This window comes from Anas platyrhynchos, chromosome 25, assembly GCF_047663525.1.
Source record: "Anas platyrhynchos isolate ZD024472 breed Pekin duck chromosome 25, IASCAAS_PekinDuck_T2T, whole genome shotgun sequence".
Taxonomy (NCBI): Eukaryota; Metazoa; Chordata; class Aves; order Anseriformes; family Anatidae; genus Anas; species Anas platyrhynchos.
In genome coordinates, this window is record NC_092611.1 from 4,459,446 (window position 1) to 4,478,350 (window position 18,905).

At 42.3% G+C, this 18,905-nt stretch overlaps 1 protein-coding gene across 3 annotated transcripts; it reads left to right on the plus strand.

The window, feature by feature from the left end:
* Window positions 1-160: 160 nt before the first annotated feature.
* On the plus strand, window positions 161-18,747 carry NFRKB (nuclear factor related to kappaB binding protein). 3 transcript variants are annotated; one of them, XM_027444384.3, is made up of 26 exons: window positions 161-372; window positions 766-919; window positions 1,367-1,568; window positions 1,664-1,791; window positions 2,854-3,028; window positions 3,243-3,344; window positions 3,923-3,996; window positions 4,401-4,485; window positions 4,954-5,134; window positions 5,811-5,919; window positions 6,405-6,531; window positions 7,425-7,490; window positions 8,276-8,355; window positions 8,443-8,486; window positions 8,941-9,001; window positions 9,877-10,051; window positions 10,650-10,756; window positions 11,236-11,359; window positions 11,793-11,872; window positions 12,579-12,799; window positions 12,901-13,174; window positions 13,502-13,720; window positions 14,209-14,994; window positions 15,713-15,819; window positions 16,564-16,699; window positions 17,466-18,747. In XM_027444384.3, the coding sequence occupies exons 2-26, from the start codon at window positions 785-787 to the stop codon at window positions 17,589-17,591; spliced, it is 3,924 nt and encodes a 1,307-aa protein (XP_027300185.2). In that variant the 5' UTR covers window positions 161-372; window positions 766-784; the 3' UTR covers window positions 17,592-18,747. The 3 variants fall into 3 exon arrangements, with proteins under 3 accessions (XP_027300185.2, XP_027300184.2, XP_027300186.2); XM_027444383.3 differs by having other exon boundaries at window positions 161-364; XM_027444385.3 differs by having other exon boundaries at window positions 161-364; window positions 8,944-9,001.
* The last annotated feature ends 158 nt before the right edge of the window (window positions 18,748-18,905 follow it).

The window sequence follows — 18,905 nt, forward strand, 5'->3', positions numbered from 1 at the left end:
GCTTTATTTATTGATGCATGTATTTATGTATTTATTTATCAGTTCCGGTTTCAACCGCCTTTTGCCACCCAGAGCCCTGCCCTTTCCGGGCCCCAACATGGCGCCGGGGCAGCGACGCGGCTTCCCGCCCGCCTTCCCCCCCCCTCCCTCCCGCGGCTCTGCGCAGGCGCGGCGGGGGCCATGGGGCGCGTGCGCGGGGCCTGGAGCCGCGGGCGGCCTGAGGGGGGCAGCGGCTGAGGGGGCAGCGCCGCCGGCCCCGGGCCGCGACCCCCCCGCAGCGGGGCTCGGCGGAGGGCGGCTGGGGCTGGGCTCGGCTCCCTCGGTCCTCGCGGCCCCGGGGTGAGGAGGGGGCGGCGCCGCTGAGGTGAGGAGGTGGGCTCTGGGGACGGGGTGGGGGGCTCTGGGGACGGGAGCTCTGGTTTTGGTGGGTTTGGGTGGTTTTTTGGGGTGTTTTCGCCGCGAGGGTTGGGGCTTTGGGGCTTTGGGTGGGAAGCGGTGTGAGGCGTTTTCCTGTCATGCTGGGAGGGTCGCGGCTGCTGGCCCGGTGTGCCCTCTGCCAGAGCACCCCTCGGGAGCCACGGTCTGTGTCCCTCAGCAGGCTGTGCAGCTTGTGTTAAAACACCTAAAATCGTAAAATATCCCGGGTTGGAAGGGACCCGCAAGGATCCTGGGTTCACCAAATGTTGACTCAGATGTTGTCAGCCCGGGATGGAGCTGGTCTGGGGGCTCTGGTGGGTGAGGTGAGGGTTTGCTGCCCCTGCTCAGGAGCCGCAGAGGGAGGAGGATGGACTCCCTGGACCACATGCTGACCGACCCCCTGGAGCTGGGGCCATGCGGGGATGGAAACGGCACACGGATCATGGAGGACTGCATGCTGGGCACAACGAGGGTTAGTCTGCCCGAGGACCTTCTGGAGGATGTGAGTAGCACTACAAACTTTTTATGTTCCCACAGCATTGACAAACAGTATGTTTGCTTCCTGTCCTGGGGCTTACCAGGGAGAGCAAACTGAAAAGGGATGTTTCTGACTCCTGGAAAGGATGTTGAATAGTGCCTTGAATAATATCAGTAAAACTTCTTAAAAGACTTTTCTGTCACATTATTTTTCTAGATAAAGATCCCTTTTATTTTACAGTTATATTTGAGAATAGAATACAAGTTCCGTTTGTTAAAAGTTTTGAATTTATTTGCTACTTGATAACAGTATTTATTTCCTTGGCTTTTTTCCTTACACTGTTGCTTTCTGTGTTTGATGTGTTACACTGTCTCATGTCCTATGTTACTTAACTGCAAAAAGCCTTGAGGGCTAGAAAGTTGTTAAAGACGTGTACACATTTTCTTTGCTATTGTTTTTTCCTTTCTGTAGCCTGAGATCTTCTTTGAAGTTGTCAGCTTGTCAACATGGCAGGAGGTGCTGACAGACGCGCAGCGAGACCACCTAAAAACATTCCTGCCTCGCTTTCCTGAAAACAACCGAGAGCATCAAAACAAAATCATCTCTGCATTGTTCAGTGGTGAAAACTTCCGCTTTGGAAATCCACTGCACATCGCCCAGAAACTCTTTCGGGGTCAGTGAGTGTGATACTCTTTTGTGTATTTTTGGTGTTAAGTTCTTAACTTGCAGTTAATGAAAACTGAAGTAATTTTAACCTCTTTGTTATAGATGGGCACTTCAATCCTGAAGTTGTGAAATACCGGCAGCTCTGTTTTAAGTCCCAGTACAAACGCTACTTAAGCTCTCAGCAGCAGTACTTCTACCGCCTGCTCAAGCAGATCCTTGCTTCCCGCAACGTGAGTATCTTGTCTTTGGGGCCTGGTCATCGCCTTCTTGTGTTCTGTAACGAATAGGCTGTCTTTACAACAAAGTGTCTTGGTGTTTGTGCATTCCTAATTCTCAGAGGACTTTCTGTTACTGAATGCTGCTTTTCTGTTTTTCCAGTGGCCTGTATAATACAAGAACACTAGAAGCATTGTTATGTTTGCAGAGATGCATATCAAACTTCAGATTTTGAATCTTTCATAGCTCTCACTTGTGTAGCGTAGTGTGTTTTTTCCATGCCCATCTCATCCCCGGGCTTCATTCTTGGCACTTCATTTTAACAAGTGAATCTGCCTCAATTTTTCTGCCATTTATGTCATTGTGAAACAAGTAACTTTGCTAAATAGGTAGTTGTGTGAATTCCACAGCCTCATTGGAGACTGGTATAGAATAGATAAAAAAAACTCTGGTTCTGGTGCTGTAAATCCCTGATGAAGTCTTCCTCTGTAGATAGTGCTGTCAGCTTATCTCTGCCACCTGAAACGTGTCCTTTGTAAATGCTTGCTTATCATTTCATTAAGCTTAGGCATCGCAACATACTGTATGCATGGATGAAGAAGAAAGTGGCTTTATTAAATGCCTCATAGTGATAGGGGAAAAAGAATACAGAAATGTATGGGAAGCTATTTCTTCTATAGTCATAAGGGATAAATCTTTTCTTCAAAAGTTTCCCATGTTTGTGTTACACGTTTGGTATGGAAACTGTACAAGTGGATACAAGACCAGTGGTTAGGGTCCTCTGAACAGTCCACGTAAAGTGACGGTGAGGCATTGTATGTGCAGATGAAGATGCAGAAATGTCTTATTAGCTCCCTTCTTGCCTTTTTCACCCCTTTAAATGATGGTCTAAAATACTGGTTTTATAGTTGCCAATCTGACAAATTCCCTTACATTTTAAGGGTTGTAAAGAATCGAGGTAGTTAGTACATCAGCTCCGAATGTTAAATATCCTGAAAATGTGAGTTAAGCTTAACCACTCTAACTTAGAGAGATGTAACCAAGATAGCTAATGTCACTCATATCTCATCTTCCAGCATTTGCTGGAGTTAGCTAGGAAAGGAGGCCCTGATATGACCCTGAGGAGAAAGCATTTCTCACCATCATATGATGCAGAAGAACGGGACAGACGGGCACATCGGCGCTACTTGAAGATTCTGAGGGAAGTGAAAGAGGAGTGTGGAGATACCACCTTGTCTTCTGATGAAGAAGGTAATGCCCTGTACTCAAGGAAAGATTTAAGTGTGAATTGAGAAAAAGCTTTTTTTTTTTTTTTTAATGTGAGGACAGCCTCTTCAATAGAGGAATGAAAATTGGACTCCAATTTTATTAGCTGCACGCTAATGAACATGGGAATGTAGGTTTGGGGGTGATAAGTCTTGCAGAAATTTATTTATTCATTTATTTATTTATTTGCATATTTAAGATCTAAGCTCCTGGCCTCCAAGTTCTCCAGCACGTTGTCCAAGTCCACCGATTCCCCTGAGAGTAATACCCACGTTATCAACTTTGGACATGAAGACAGCAGGTGAGAACCAAACTAGGTGTCAGTAAGGAATTGGGGATGAGAATTACTTTGAGAACCTGCAAAAATTTGGCTGGGATAGTCTGTTGTTTCATGGGAAATCATGTAACGCTTCTTTTCTGTAGTCCCCAAAACATTCAGATCTTCTCACATTTTCTCCTTGAAAAGTCAGTATTTTAAGTTTTTATGGGTTGTGTAGTACTACTGATTTTTCTGTTGTATTTTTCCATAATGGACAAGCCATTAGTATAGCATGGTTTGAACTGTTTTCGAGTATGTGCTAAGGGAATCCCTCTGAAGGTTGCTGTAATCAAGCCTGCAAAAAGCCTTTGTGCAACACAACTCGTTCTCACTTTTCATTTCCATGCTTGCATAAGCAATTAAATCTGATCAACCAAGGAAGAAAGCGTTGAAATAAACTGTTTGATTAAAAGACTGAATTTCCTTGAGTTACTGAAATTTGAAGATTACTGAGAGTGGGAACAAATAGAAAACAGTATTTTAAGTAGTCTATAAAGTAAGAAAACAAAAATCTGCAAATTATCTCTGACTTTTTTTTTTTGTTGTTGTTGTTTTTGCAGACAGGATAGAACTTGGGGAAAGTGACTTGAAGATCATGCTGAGGAAGCACCATGAGAAACGAAAACGTCAGCCTGTAAGTTGATAAAAAGTCTTGGGGTGGCTGGTACTAGATGTTGTCTCTTTGTCTTTTTTCTTTTAGCTGTAAAGTGCTTCCAGGTGTGGCCCCCCTACAGTCCTTTAATGTAATCTATATTTAATCATTGGAGGACATATACAACTCTTGTTTATGTTTACCTGTTTAGACGTATTCTGTAATTTTATTGATGTGTGATTACTAAACTTAGTTGATTTAGTTGATGAAAAGATTGGATTTCAGGGTTGGAAGGCTTCCCTGTTTTTATTGCAGTGAATAACTTTATATGCTGATCCCGGATAAGTTTGACACATCTCAGTATTTGGTTATCCTCTGTACTCTTGTTGCTATCTTAGTGCTTTTTGCTTTCCTGATTTTCCTTTCTATCCCATTGTCCCGTGTAGGATCACCCAGATTTAATGACAGCAGATCTGACTCTTGAGGACATCATGACTCGTGTGAATGCTGGCAGGAAAGGTTCCTTAGCAGGTCAGTGGCTGGAACTGGTACCTGTGCATTGCATAAACACAGGGTATGAAGAGCTAGGGATGTAGGAAGTCTCTCCTGAATGCTCTTTACATAGCTAGCTAGCTGCTCTGAAACTGTAAATTGCAGTTGCAAATAGATAATTCCAGTTTCTATTGAAGGTGCTTCCAACTAATTGATGGAATTTAACTTGTATTTCTGCTCTAAGCAGTTGCCTTCACCTTTCTGATTCCAAATGTGTATTTTTTTTTTTTTAAATCAAGTTTTTCTATAAAACCAGTGCATTGAGGGGAAATTAAAAAAAAATAAATAAATCATGGAAGTAAGTAGGAGGCTGGAATGGACTGGTAGTGAATGAGTTTACACTATGTACATTTTTGAATACATGCTCAACAATATAGTTAATGATCCTCACTGAAATATAGTAAGATATTTTCTCATTATTTTTCTTACCTTTTGTCATATCTAAAGCCTTATTTGACCTTGCAACCCTCAAGAAAAAGGTGAAAGAAAAGGAAGATAAAAAGAAGAAAAAGCTGAAGATGATTAAATCTGAGGTGGAAGATCTGGCTGACTCTCTTAGCAATGCAGACGGGATTCCATCACTGTCTCAGGATCCTTCCCCCATCCCTCTGTCATCTGTCAAAGAGGAGTAAGTGCTTCAGGGGGCCCTGAATGCTTTGAGGGGATGAAGAGCGTAATGGATGTTGCAGCTCAGATTTTTGCAGTACCTTTGCAGATCTTACTAGGTGTAGTTATCTCTGTTTCTGTTTTGTCTGGCTCTTTCACCCGTGGTGGGATGAAGCATCTTAGGCAGCAGCGGAATTTCAGAGCTAAGAAGAGAAGGCACACTTGAAGGTGTGCCTTCTCCTATTGATGAAAGGCTGAGAGAGCCGGGGATGTTCAGCCTGGAGAAGAGAGAGCTCCAGGGAGACCTCCGTACAGCATTTAAGTACATAAATGGGTTTTATAAAAAGGATGGAGGAGGACTCTTTACTCGGATAGGTAATGATAGAGCAGGGGAAATGGTCTTAAACTAAAAGAGGAGAGATTTAGATTAGGAGGAAATTCTTCACTGTAAGGGTGGTGAGGCACTGGCACAGGTTGCCCAGAGAAGCTGTGGATGTCCCATCTCTGGAGGTGCTCAAGGCCAGGCTGGATGGTACCAAGTCCCTTCCAACCAGAGCCATTCTATGATTCTGTGAAGGACATTGTCTCTGGTTCTGTGCATCTTGGAATGTGTAAATATGGAATATTCATCTCTGTATATGAAGGTGAATACTTACTCAGGAAACTTGTACTCTGCTTGTGTTTTCTTTCATTTGAAGACCTCTTGAAGAGATGAAGCCATGCCTTGGTGTAAATGAAATATCTTCCAGCTTCTTTTTCCTTCTTTTGGAGATACTGTATCTGGAAGGACCTGCTAGTCTCTCTGTGGTAAGAAACTACCCACATATTTAGGAATCTTTGCAGAAAGCCAAATTAGGTTTTAGAATTTTTTTATAGCTCTGTAATAGTGATTTTCCCCAGAGGTGTCCTGCTCTAAATTACGTTAGTGTAGATTCTGCACACGCAGAAAAAAAGGCAGCTCTTTGGGAGTGCATATCACATTCTGTTTTTTAATGTGTTTCATAATTGTAGTCTATTGCACACGTAAATCTTTCCATATCTGTTTTTAGATCACAATTAGATAAATTCTTTGTATCAAAGCTGGTGATGGTGGAGAATTTTTTTTTGCTTTTGGTGTCTGTTGTTTGAAATACCATTTTATGGTTACTTGAAAAAGTCAGGTGATCTTTTTTTATGAATATAAAATCTTTCCTCCCCTGGACGCGTTTAGCTGTTTTGCTTTTCTCTTCTATTAAAACATTCATAGTTTAAAGTGTGAGATTTTTAATAGAATATCTATTTTTCCTTTTCAGCTTGAGGATAAAGTTCTAGATTGGCAATCTTCTCCTGCCAGTGCACTAAATAACTGGTTCTCCTTTGCCCCTAACTGGTCTGAGCTGGTTTTACCTGCCTTACAGTACCTAACAGGTGACAGCAGAGGTAAGAACGGCTGTTAAAAATACATAGGATGCTTGTACCTCAGTTCCAATCAGTGCTGGTTTATATTATACCTCCAATCAAATTTTAATTCATCATTACAATAAATCACTGCATTGTTGACAGTGTTTTTATTATAAGCTGTATGGTTTTCTTTTTCTTGATTGTGGTAGACTCAGTTTGCATGTGGATAGTAGATAAGACCCAGCTTGATTCCAGTGTATGTGAAACTGAAACAGGCAGTTTCTCCTGTTTAGATTGTGTGCTTCAGGCATGATATTTGAAGCAGGAAGAAATTAGCCTTTTCCCAGTACAAAGAGGTTATAGTTGTCTTTGGAGATAATGAAAAATAAACTAGATGATGCCCTGAGCAATCTACTGGAAATGTGAAGTTGGCCCAGCTTTGACTTGGGGCTTGGACCAGCTAAGTTCCACAGGTTCCTTTTAAACAAAGTTATTCTGTGGTTCTGATTTGCTTAGTTGGAAGTTTTAAAGGGAGAAACAATGTATATTGTTGTGGTCATTGCTCATCCTTAGTGTTGCCCACAATACTGGTGAATACCATAAATCTAAAGTTTGTTTCATGTGAGCTCAGGAAATAGTTACCATACAGCAGCAGTTCCTTGTGCCTCACAGCATGTGAACAGGATCATGCCTGACAGCCTGTAGACGAAAAGCTCATTATCCTGTTCTTTTCTTTTCTTGGGATTGCACTGTTACTCCGAGATGCTAACCTTTCCTTCAGGCAAGTATAAATTTAGAGGCGCACTTACATAATCACTTTACAATGATTTTTTTTGTCACTATGAGTCTAACTTGACAATTCGTGTTACAACAGTAGGTTTTTGGGGGTTGCACTTGTTTGCTGTATCTGAAAAGCACATCTTTCATTGCAGATGTTCCATCCAGCTTCTCTCCTTTTGTTGAATTCAAGGAAAAAACTCAGCAGTGGAAATTGCTTGGTAACTTGTACTTTTCTATGATTTCTACTATGGTAAAGGTTAGTTGTTTTCTTCAGGACTCTAGCTTGCTACAGTCCAGAGAGAAAGTCCAGCAGAGTTATTACTTAAGCTGTTAGGCCTTTTGTGTTCTTTTAGCTGAGCAAAAATGTCTTTTACATTCAAAGCTTTCACAATACACTATTTTCAAGAGCAGACAGAGAATAAGTGAGCAAAGGCATTGAACTTTATTTATGTTGCTGACTCATAAATGTGCCCAGACTCATACTGAGTGAATTACAGATGTCTAGCATTTTTTATTTTTGCTATAGCTGCTAGGCAGAATTTTTGATTCTTAACTATAGTGACTCTTGGTCATATTCACAGGGTTAAACTGGCTGAGATTTGGAGTCAGGAAGGTATTCCTCCGGCCCCTTCACAGTCTTTGGTGGAGGTTATGTAGGCACTTGTTTCTGCTCAGGGACTTGGTGACTGGGTTCACTTTGGAAACTGGGGACCATTTGCAAATGTATCATTGCTGTATCTCAAACAGTATCTTGGTTGCTATGCCTGGAGTTGAAGCACCATCCTTCATATCAACATAGGGGGCTTAATAGGTTTTAGCACTTTCCTGAGCCTGAATGTGTTAAAGTAGTGAAACTGGAGCATCTGTGAAGTGTGTAAGACGCCTTGTGACTGGTGATGCATAGAGGTTGGAAGGGAGTAGGAGGTGGTTGGGAAGTACAAGCAGCAGCTGGCTTAATAACAAATTATTTCTATTTCCTATGTGTCTTGATTTCTTGGACTAGGTTCTTGCCAAGATCATGAGAAGGAATTGGCAGCCCTGTTTCAGCTCTGGTTGGAGACCAAGGACCAGACTTTTTTCAAAGTGAGTCAGAAAAAATGGTATTTTAGCCGCCTAAAACCTGATGGGCTGTATCCAATGCTGACATGTCTTTTTTTTTTTTTTTGATAGGAAAATGAAGACAGTTCAGATGCCACAACACCAATTCCCAGAGTGTAAGTACATAATACTGCTTAAAAACTTCTGCAGTATGTGCTAAAGCTGTGGAGTTTGGTCCTTGCACCTCTAGATCTGAGCAGCTGTCTGCTTAAAAGAAAAATATTTTACATCGTGGGGCAGAAGGGAATTTGTTAGTGTGAGTTTACAAATGTATTAACTATACTTTGCAAAGTCAGCTGAGTTTTCCCAAGTTCACCTGTTATCTGAGCAGACCTGTACTCAAACTTGCATCCTGATTACGAGATTATTTACAGTCCTTGCTTACTTTCAGGTAGGCTATAGAGTGTACTCTAAGATCTCTGCGGGACTTACTTACATCAGCATAAATGCTTTCAGAATTTGTTCTATGGTGCCGGAAGAATTTGCAGTAAGAGTGGGGTGGCAAATCCTTTGGGTCTTTGTGATTGCTGTGGACTTTTTGCTCAGAACTGATGGTGATCTTTGTTTCAGAAGGACTGACTACGTAGTCCGGCCTAGTACTGGAGAAGAGAAACGTGTGTTTCAGGAACAGGTAAGAAGATAATCTTTCCAATTTTAAATACACATACTGAGAGATTTGGCCATTAAAGAGAATTTGTATGGGATGGGAGTTGTATACTCTACAAAAACTTTGTTAACACAAAAGATTTAAATGTTTTTTCTGCCTTGAAATAGGTATCAGCCTCAGATAACTTGCTAACAATATAGTTCAACTGCTTATCTCAAAACCAGCTCTATTTCCAATGAGTATTGGGCAAAATTAATTGATACTGTTAGTGCCAACATTTCTCTCTACTCTGTCGTCTCCTAGCAGATGAAGATGACGTTTCTATATTTTTTGAACATGTATAAGTGTAAAAAACAGAAGATAAGTGGCAATAAGCGCACCTATACATTTAGTCATCTTGTCTGTAGTAGATAAAAGTCCCATTGTGTCTCTAAGGCTTGTGGCCTTGCTGGAAAATTGTGTATTTTATAGGGTAAACACATGATGAGGAGTCTTCGCCCTGGGTACATGTGCTATTTGCATGGTAGACCACCCGGGTTAAATTTTGGAAATCTCTCTTGCCAGATGAGAAGAAATGGCACATTGCCACTGCAAGCAGAGTTGTTTGCTGGGCAGAATGTCTGTCTCTGGCACCTCTGTAGTCTGTACAGCTGCTTAAGAGTGAACCCGATATATTGCACCTGGGCACTTTTTTATGTGCTGCTTTGTCTTCTGCTTGAAGTAGATAATGCTGGTATTGATCCAAAATAAGTTTATACAGCAATATTGGAGCTTTAATTAAAAAACAAAACAAAACACTTTATCTACAGAATGATAGTAATTTAACCCATATTCAGTTACAAGTTTCAAGTCTTTGCATCTATACATGCTAAATTCAGTGCTCTTGTTTAAAAACACAGGAACGATACCGTTACAGCCAGCCCCACAAAGCTTTCACTTTCCGTATGCATGGCTTTGAGTCAGTTGTTGGTCCTGTGAAGGGGGTGTTTGACAAGGAAACATCATTAAACAAAGCCCGAGAGCATTCTCTCCTGCGATCAGACAGACCAGCATATGTCACCATCTTGTCTCTTGGTAAGGCGATGGCGTCCTTTGCCAAAAATATTTTTTAAACAAAAGAAAAAGACACCATTGTCCACCTAAGCAATGACTTTAGGAATCTACATTATAAGGGGAAAAGTGGATGAACTGGTATGACATAAATGAAGAAGAAATGACATAAGTTTATGAAATAAGCTGATGAAATGCTGGGAGCAGGAATAACTAGAAAAGGAAGCATCTGTTACTTTTCATCTGAGAGAAAATGGGAAGTGGAGAGTCCATGAGGCTGAAGCTAAGGCTCATATAACTGGAAAACAAAGAGTGGTGGTTTAAGCCTGTTGTTGTGAAACTGGGGCATTGCGAAGTCATTCAGGGTTTGAGTGCTGGTCTTCACATTCGTTGTTCCAGGCACCAAGCCAGCACAGTTGATGTGCTTTAAAATGAGCATTTGTGTTCTCTGCTCATATAGTCATCAGAGGCCCTGAGAGACCATGGAGACTAGCTTTTAGTGAGTAATTGGGCACTAAAAGAGGTGGAGATAAGAAAGCAGTACAGAAACATATCTATCGAAGTATTTGTATATAGCAGTCATGGTAGGGATGGAAGCTTAAGCTCTGATTTTCTATTTCAGTTCGTGATGCTGCTGCCCGCCTTCCTAATGGAGAAGGAACTCGTGCTGAAATCTGTGAGCTGCTTAAAGATTCCCAGTTCCTAGCTCCTGATGTCACAAGTGCTCAAGTAAGTTGGATGCTATCTAAGAGAATCAATTGTATTCTCTTAAAAAAAAAAAAAAAAAAAACACTGCTGAGACCCAGGCAATATGCAGTGACAAAAGCCCAATAATTTTTATACTACTTCAACTGGAAAATTAGAGCTCTGTAGTGTTATGGTGAGCTGCTGCAAATCTGCACTGAATTCTGGAGGAAGGAAAATAGCTAGAAAAGCCACAGATTTGACACTCTGTCATACACCTGCTCCAATATGAGATTCAGAAACAGGAAGTTTTCAGAGCTCTCAGGTTTGGTGAAGCTCCGTTTAATCCACAAAGGCAAGCAGAGCCCCATGCTGCAACATCTGCTCTCAGTAAATTCTTAACCAAAAGAAGATTGGTAGCAGCTCACTCTGGTTTTATGCCAAACAGGATTGGCTTTTCTGTACGTGACCTCTGGCTAGCGCAACCTGGGACATCTTGTAATCCCATGAATTCTGAATTTCAGGTTAATACCGTTGTTAGTGGTGCTTTGGATCGATTACATTATGAGAAAGATCCCTGCGTGAAATATGATATTGGGCGCAAGTTGTGGATCTATCTACACCGGGACAGGAGTGAGGAAGAGTTTGGTAAGCCTGGCTTGGTGCTACTACTTGGTTCTGTATCTTCAGAACTGAGAATGTCTAAATCTCATGTTGTTTTTCACTTGCCATGCTCTTGAGCTTCTTCAGGATAATGAACATTAATTCACCAGTCTAGCCTAGTCACTTTGCTAGTGTTAGCCCATCAACACTTAAATCAAGTCTTGCAGAGCAGCGTATTAGTTTGTAGTGAGTATTTGTCACAAAAATAGCACTCTGCAACTCTAGATTTATTTAGGTTGACAACTTCAACACATCTTTGTTCCAGCCTTTTGGGGCTGATTTGCCTTGGTATTCCTTTGTGCTATTACAAGTCCCTGTGTGTTTAATTTCTTTTCTGAAGATGAAAGTTTTGGATGGCCACTTTGGTAATTCAGTTTGCTTGTGTTCAGGATTCGTAACCAGTAATTTGTATTTGCAGAGCGGATCCATCAGGCTCAAGCTGCTGCAGCAAAGGCCAAGAAAGCTCTTCAGCAGAAGCCAAAACCTCCAGCTAAAATGGTAAATTTCTTTGCACAGATGCTTTTGTGATTGGGAATGAGGTATGGGTTTATCTTGATCTGTAAATTCTGTATCCAACAAGGTGGATAAAAAAAAAATTACCACCTGTTTTATTGCTTTTTGAGTTAACAGTTCATTATGTTGGTGAATGTGAGAGTCTACTACCAGTGCACAGAATGAAGTAGGAGAGAGGGAGCTTTGTGTCTCCCAGCTTTGACTGTAATCCATGTTGATCTTGAGAGAACAAAGGTCAACTGAGTTCATTTGGGTTCCTCATCTTAGGGACAGTCTCTTCAGATCCAGTTTTGACATTAATCTGTAACAGAGTGTGTGGAGCATGTCTGCTGCTCTCCCTCTTGCAGTGCTGAAGCTGTCAGGATTTGGATGTCTTTCTTTTATTTTTTTGATATTGATGTGAGATACCTCTAAAACAGTTGCAGCTGGCAAATTAACCAATGTGGATATCTGAATCTTTTGAATGTTTATCACTGCTGAGTTGCCCTTCTCTCTGAGAACAAGAGCAGCCACACTGACCAACCCATGTGTGGCTGCAGGTGAGGAAGGCAGGCCATCACTCGTCTGTGACTTCAGGATTTTGCACCAGGGCATCATTTGTAACTGTATAGATCCATTTAAAGGCCTCAGAGAGCAACAGTCACAGCCAGTTTTTGTAAAGGCCTTCATGTTTGGCTTGGTTTCTTTGTAGAAGTCAAGTAGCAAGGAGAGTTCTGTGAAGGCACTCCCCAGCAGTGCATCAGAGCCCAGTCAGCTGAGCCTTAGTGACTCCAGCATGCCACCAACTCCAGTGACTCCCGTGACACCAACTGCACCAGCATTGCCAGCAACGCCTATTTCACCGCCACCAGTGTCTGTAGTTAGCAAGACTGTGTCTAGTGCTGGGTCAGAGCCAGCAAAACCCAGCCAAAGGTATGCTCCCCTTCTGTCTCATATATCACGTATGAGTATTCCTAGTTCTTTCTCAGTTATGTTCTGCATCTGTACTGACCTGGCTTTTATCTTTTCTATAGTGTTCTTCTGGTATCATCCCCTACCATGCCACAGCTTGGGACGTTGATTTCCACAGCCCAGAGTTCACAGACACAGCCTGGGCCCCAGGCACCTCCCGCCCGGGTGGTAAGTCACACCACGTCCTCGGGACTGCCGCAGGTCCGAGTGGTTGCTGCCCAGTCCAGCCTCCCCGCTGTGTCTCAGCAAGCCCCAGTGGTAACGCAGCAGCAACCTACATCAGTGCCTCAAATCCGTGTTCCAGCTACAGCCACGCAAACTAAAGTGCTGCCTCAGGTAAGACTGGCTACGTGGAAATGCGGGAGTAGCTCTGACTTCTAATCTGTGGATCTCCCTAGTATTTCAGTATGGTGCTCAGGGATTACTTGCTGTCTTGGGACATGCAGTAAATGCATTACAGAGCATAGAAACTGTTAAGTATAAATAAAGCTGTTTGGTGTCCCTTTTTTTTTGTCCCCATTACCAGCTTGTATGGCACCATTAATTTCTGCATTGCAGTAAAAGTCCAGAATTTGCATACCAAGGCACAAGACAGAAAGAGCAAGTATTAGTCAGGATTGTGTTAGCCTGCTCTTAAGTTGCCTTTGTGTTGTTTTGCTTTAGGCTGTGATGACTCTACCAGTAAAAGCTCAAACCAGCCCAGTGCAGGTGCAAAGACCAGGAACCTCCGTAACAGGACAGGCAGGCATCACCGTGACAGGACTGTCTGCAGCGCCCAGTCCTGCTGTAAAGCCAGTAACCAGCTCTCCAGGCAGTTCTGCCACGAGCACCTCCTCTACCACTGTCATCCAGAACGTGGCTGGCCAGAATATCATCAAGCAGGTGAGTGGGAGGGAAAGACAAGAGTGGCCAAGCTGTTTCCTACTTGTTGTGACAGACATGATACGCAGATGTTAAAGTCAAAACTACAGTGAGCTATAATGTCTGAGTTGATGGGCCGTGCAGCTTTAGGCCCCGGTGGTTTGCCGTATTTGAGCCCCATTTTCATGCACAGGTGAAAAATGTGTTAGCATGGGTTCTTTAACTTTGGTTCTTTAACTTACCATCTTCAGATGCTGATCTTTTTCATTTGTGTTGTTTGAAAAAGGAACCAATTCCAGAGTATTTCATATGGTTTAGGGAAAGCTATGTAATGAGCAGCCAAATCCGTTTTCAGCAGTGCAGTGAGCAGTAGCATCCCATTGAATGCTAGTCACAGTGGAGAAAAGAACACTGCGCAAACATCAGCCTGTGGGGAAGCTTTACTTTTGTCTGACTGTGCCTTGGACTGCATTCTGGTTTGATGTAATTGTTTCTCTGGTCTTTTCCAGGTGGCTATTACAGGGCAGCTTGGCATGAAGACCCAGCCAGGAAGTGGCATCCCACTTACAGCTACTAATTTTCGGATCCAAGGAAAGGACGTGTTGCGCCTACCGCCTTCCTCAATCACCACGGATGCGAAGGGACAGACTGTGCTGCGTATCACCCCGGACATGATGGCCACCCTGGCCAAATCTCAAGTCACTACTGTCAAACTGACTCAGGACCTCTTCACAGCAGCTGCTGGAAGCAGCAGTAGTGGAAAAGGCATCTCTGCAACTTTGCACGTGACATCCAATCCTGTCCAGACTGCTGATACTCCGGCCAAGACTAGCACCGCCACTTCGTCTTCTTCCAGCCCAGCTGGCAGCACAGTGGTTAAAGTGACTCCTGACTTAAAGACTGCAGAGCCAACAAGCTCCGCTTTCAGACTGATGCCTGCTCTGGGCATGACTGTGGCAGATCAGAAGAGCAAAGCCATTACTACGGTGGCATCTACGGAGGCCAAGCCGGCTGCTACTATAAGAATAGTGCAGGGGCTGGGGGTGATGCCACCCAAAGCAGGACAGACTATTACGGTAGCTACTCACGCAAAGCAAGTACCCGCATCCTCAACAGTGAGCGTGGCTGGCACAGTCCATACCTCAGCTGTCTCATTACCAACCATGAGCGCCACAGTTTCAAAAGCAGTTGCTGTGGCCTCGGGAGCTGCAGGGACTCCAATAACTCTAGGCACAGGAGCCACCGCTGTGCGGCAGGTGCCTGTCAGCACCACGGTAGTATCTACGTCGCAGGCAGTAAGTAATGCTGAACTTTTTGTGGAGGTGGGTGAGAAAAGGAATGATGGTTTATGACTGATAGTTTCTTTCTGAAGACTTCTCTTTATATCCACAAAAGCTCGAATTAAATACTGTAGAATGCAAGCCTGCAACTAATTTCATGGTATTGGAACTGTAGCTGAATACTGAATAACCAGACAACAGTTTGCTGTCTGTCTTCCATTAACTCCCATCGAGAGAGTGAGTGAGATCAACTTGGCTCATCTTAAGTTCTACTTAGTGCAGTACAGCATCTTGCCCCGTGCCTCTGAAATAATTTCTTTTGGAATGGGGTCACAAGTGCTTGTTACTTGTATTAACTTTTTTACTGGTTTGTATGTTAATACAATTTTAATGCCCAAAGTTGAATGTACTGTAAGCTGTATTGTGAAAGTTGAATAAGCTAATTGATAGTGCCATGGTTGCATAAGGATTAAAACTCTGTGCAGATGCAGTGATACTTCCCAGAGAAATATTGTAGTGCAAGGATGATGTGGGTTTGCAGGTTTGAGGCAACTGGGAAGTGAATGAAATGGAGGTGAATTTTAATTAGCCTGAAACAGCACACAGATTTCATCAGCAACACTGCTGTTGGTTTCTACTCCTGGGGCTCCTGAGCAGCAAGCTGAGTGGTAATTGCATGTTGTCAAGCAGTTTCTCTCCCTGTGGCTCCTCACGTGTTCTTCAACTTCTCTAGGGTAAGCTACCAGCACGAATAACGGTACCTCTGTCAGTGATCAGCCAGCCAGTGAAAGGCAAGAGTGTGGTGACTGCCCCCATCATCAAGGGCAACCTTGGGGCCAAGTGAGTACTCTGCATCCGGTGGTTTTGCGTTAGAAATAGGCTGAGGCAGTTCTCTGCTCAGTTAGGTTCCTTTAGCAAGCAGGTGATGGTAGTGACTTAAGTCTGTTGATAGGACCCATTAACAGTAAGAAAATGAAAGAATGCAGTGCCTGGCAATGAGAATGCAGTCTTTGTGCAGGTGCCTGAGATGCAGGTTCTAGCAAATAGAGTGAAAAAAAATAATGTTCTTTGCCTTGAAACCAGCTATTAGATTAGTTCTTTGTTTGAGAAAGAATTACGCTGGTGACGTACCTAAAAGATGTTTGCAATCTGAGACCATCTCCGTTAAAGAAACTAGTGCAATGTTAACTGCCTCAATGCAAGTTCCTTTGGCATTCAGGTATTGCAGTCTTTCTGTTTATTCTTTCATAAATTCTAGTAGTGTCTCCCTCAGTTAATATTACACGGCAGAACACTCTGCTTAGCTATTTTCTGCATTCCTTGGGAAGTGTTTGGGCCTGATCAGACTAACAGACACAGTTCAGAGTTAGAGGGTTTGGTTTATGATAGGTAATTCTCATTGTGAGAAATGTTGGCAAAAACTTTTCACTTGTGTTATTTGTCAGTGTTGTGAGAGGAAAAAGAAATTAAAATAATTTGTAAATTAGCTAAGTAATTGCAGTCTCCTAGCAACTGAAGAACAATTTGTGGAAAATCTAGCCTGCTCTGCTGTTTATTGACCTTTCAACAATTCTCTTTCCTTAGCATCAGTGGCTTAGGTAGAAATATCATCCTGACTACAATGCCAGCAGGGACAAAACTGATCGCTGGGAACAAACCAGTGAGTTTTCTGACTGCACAGCAACTGCAGCAGCTGCAGCAGCAAGGCCAAGCCACACAGGTAAAGGCAAGGAGAATGATGCTATTGTTTGCTTTTTTGATGACTTGACGTATTCACAAGGACTTTACATTTTTTGCATGGGTTTCCATAAAAAGTACAGATTCACGGCTTGGCTGTAGCATCTGCGTTAAGTACGTGCACTGCATTGTTTCCTTTACTTTTCCTGCATCCAAATATGGTTTTTAAATGTTTTTGAAGTTCTGATAGTATAATGAATGTAAAACTAAAAGTCCTGTTAGGAAACGTTTCCAGTTGATTGAAGGATTTTTTCTAAATGCTTGGTGGGTTTTTTTGTTTGTTTTGTAGCGCTTTCTACTTCGGCTTCTGCAGGTCACCATTTCTTGAAGAAATCACATTGCTTCTTTGTATAACCGTCTTTCAGTCTGGAAACCTAGTGTTCTTTAATTCCAAAAAAGTAATCTACTTTAAGAGCTGCTAGTAACAAGTCTTCAGAAGTGAAATATCCAATGGATCCAAGTCCTTCTGAAAATTTGTAATAGCAGCTGATACATAGGTTTTTATTCACATCAGATTTTAGTTCTTTGTCTCTAATCTTGAGACCTCTTGCCACCCTTCCAAGTGAACAGTGGATGGAAGGATATTCTTGTGCCATATTCTGCTCCTGATGTGTTTTGGTGCTTGGTCGTGTTCACATAACTGAATTTTTGGTGGCAGAAGCAGATAAGTTGCCAGTGTGATGCAGGTGCAACGTGTCACCAGCTTGTTCTTGACATGAGTTGAACTTTTCTCTTTCCATTTCAAACAGGTCCGAATTCAAACAGTACCAGCCTCCCATCTCCAGCAGGGAACGGTGTCTGGCTCAACTAAAGCAGTTTCCACTGTGGTTGTGACAACAGCTCCATCTCCAAAACAGACCCAAGATCAGCTATGAACACTGGTTTGGAAACAGATTGCTTTCCAAGAGCTTCCCCGAATCTGTTGTCATCTTCCATTCTACCACCCAAGGCAACCAACCACAGTCATGGATAGGGATCGGACTGGATTCTGTCACGTGCTGAAAGCAACACACGTTGCTTGTCTGGAGTCAGCATTGTGCTGTCTAGGTAGAAATTCCACAGCAAAAGATCCTGTATCTATAAAACGTTTCAGTCCAGAGCTGTAGAGCCAAGTTCTGTGGCATTCAGCATTTAAGAAATGTCTTCCTTTTCTTTGTTTTTTCCATCTGAAAATTTTTACAAATGGCCATCTGTCATTTCAGTGCATTTTTGGTTGTAGACAAAGCAGTTGATCTTCCTTAAGGGTATTCCTTAACCAGGAAAACTTGCTTGGAAGGGGTAGCTCAATGGTTTTTCAAAGTCATGAAGAAGAGGCATCTTGCATCCTTTCAGTGGAGTCTAGCTGTCACTGATTTTATATACGTGACTTAAGATTGTGGTTTGGACACCAGGGTTTATTTGTAATGTATCCTGGAGGTAGAATCCTAACACATTAAATGTAATATTTATATAGAGACTTTTAAAATACCTCTGCCCTATCTCTGAGCTCAAACTTCTTGTTGAGCAGATTCCACTTCTCTGTCAAATTTCTGTCAAGGGTAGTATGAGAGTCCTTGTTCAGGACGGTTCTTGCTGTAAAAAAAAAAAAAAAAAAAAAGTAAAAAAGTACCCATGAGAAGTGGAGGAGATACAAAAAGTCACTGTGTGGACAAGTCTGTCAGCAAATGAGAGTATATTGGAAAGGAAAAAGAAAATGTTCACTAGAAGCATCCTCTCTTCATTTTCCACAACAAATAAATCTTTTTATCAGTCAAAAAAGACTAGCTTGTTTTAAAAGCTTGGAATATGTTTTCAAATATGCCCCAACTGTAGTCTCTTGGACTCAGAAGAAATATTTTAACCCATGATCCTGGCCTTCAGTTTGGTTTTTATCTTTACAATTTTCTCTCTTTATAAATTTGTTTGAATTTTGCACATACCAGAGATGAGTTTGTTGCTGTTCTGATGTGACCTTGAAGCTATCTCTGAATGAGATCCGAAGAAATGTTGGACCAAGAGAAGAATAAAAGTGCAGAAAGCCTTACAAATCTCTGCCATCTCCATTCAGTTTTGTACAGCTTGTTGTTTTATGTACATGATTGTCTAGCTTGCCAAGGGCTAATAGATTGTCCATCTTCCTTTGTAAGATGGTTCTTTCTAACATGGTTTCTCTTGTGGTCTTTTTTTTTTTTAAATGTATTTTGCTCTGA

Coding starts and splice junctions, on each gene's coding strand:
- NFRKB (XM_027444384.3), top strand. CDS start 785: ATGGACTCCCTGGACCACATGCTGACCGACCCCCTGGAGCTGGGGCCA. Junction 1,569..1,663: donor CGCCCAGAAACTCTTTCGGG/GTCAGTGAGTGT, acceptor TCTTTGTTATAG/ATGGGCACTTCAATCCTGAA. Junction 12,800..12,900: donor CCAGCAAAACCCAGCCAAAG/GTATGCTCCCCT, acceptor TCTTTTCTATAG/TGTTCTTCTGGTATCATCCC.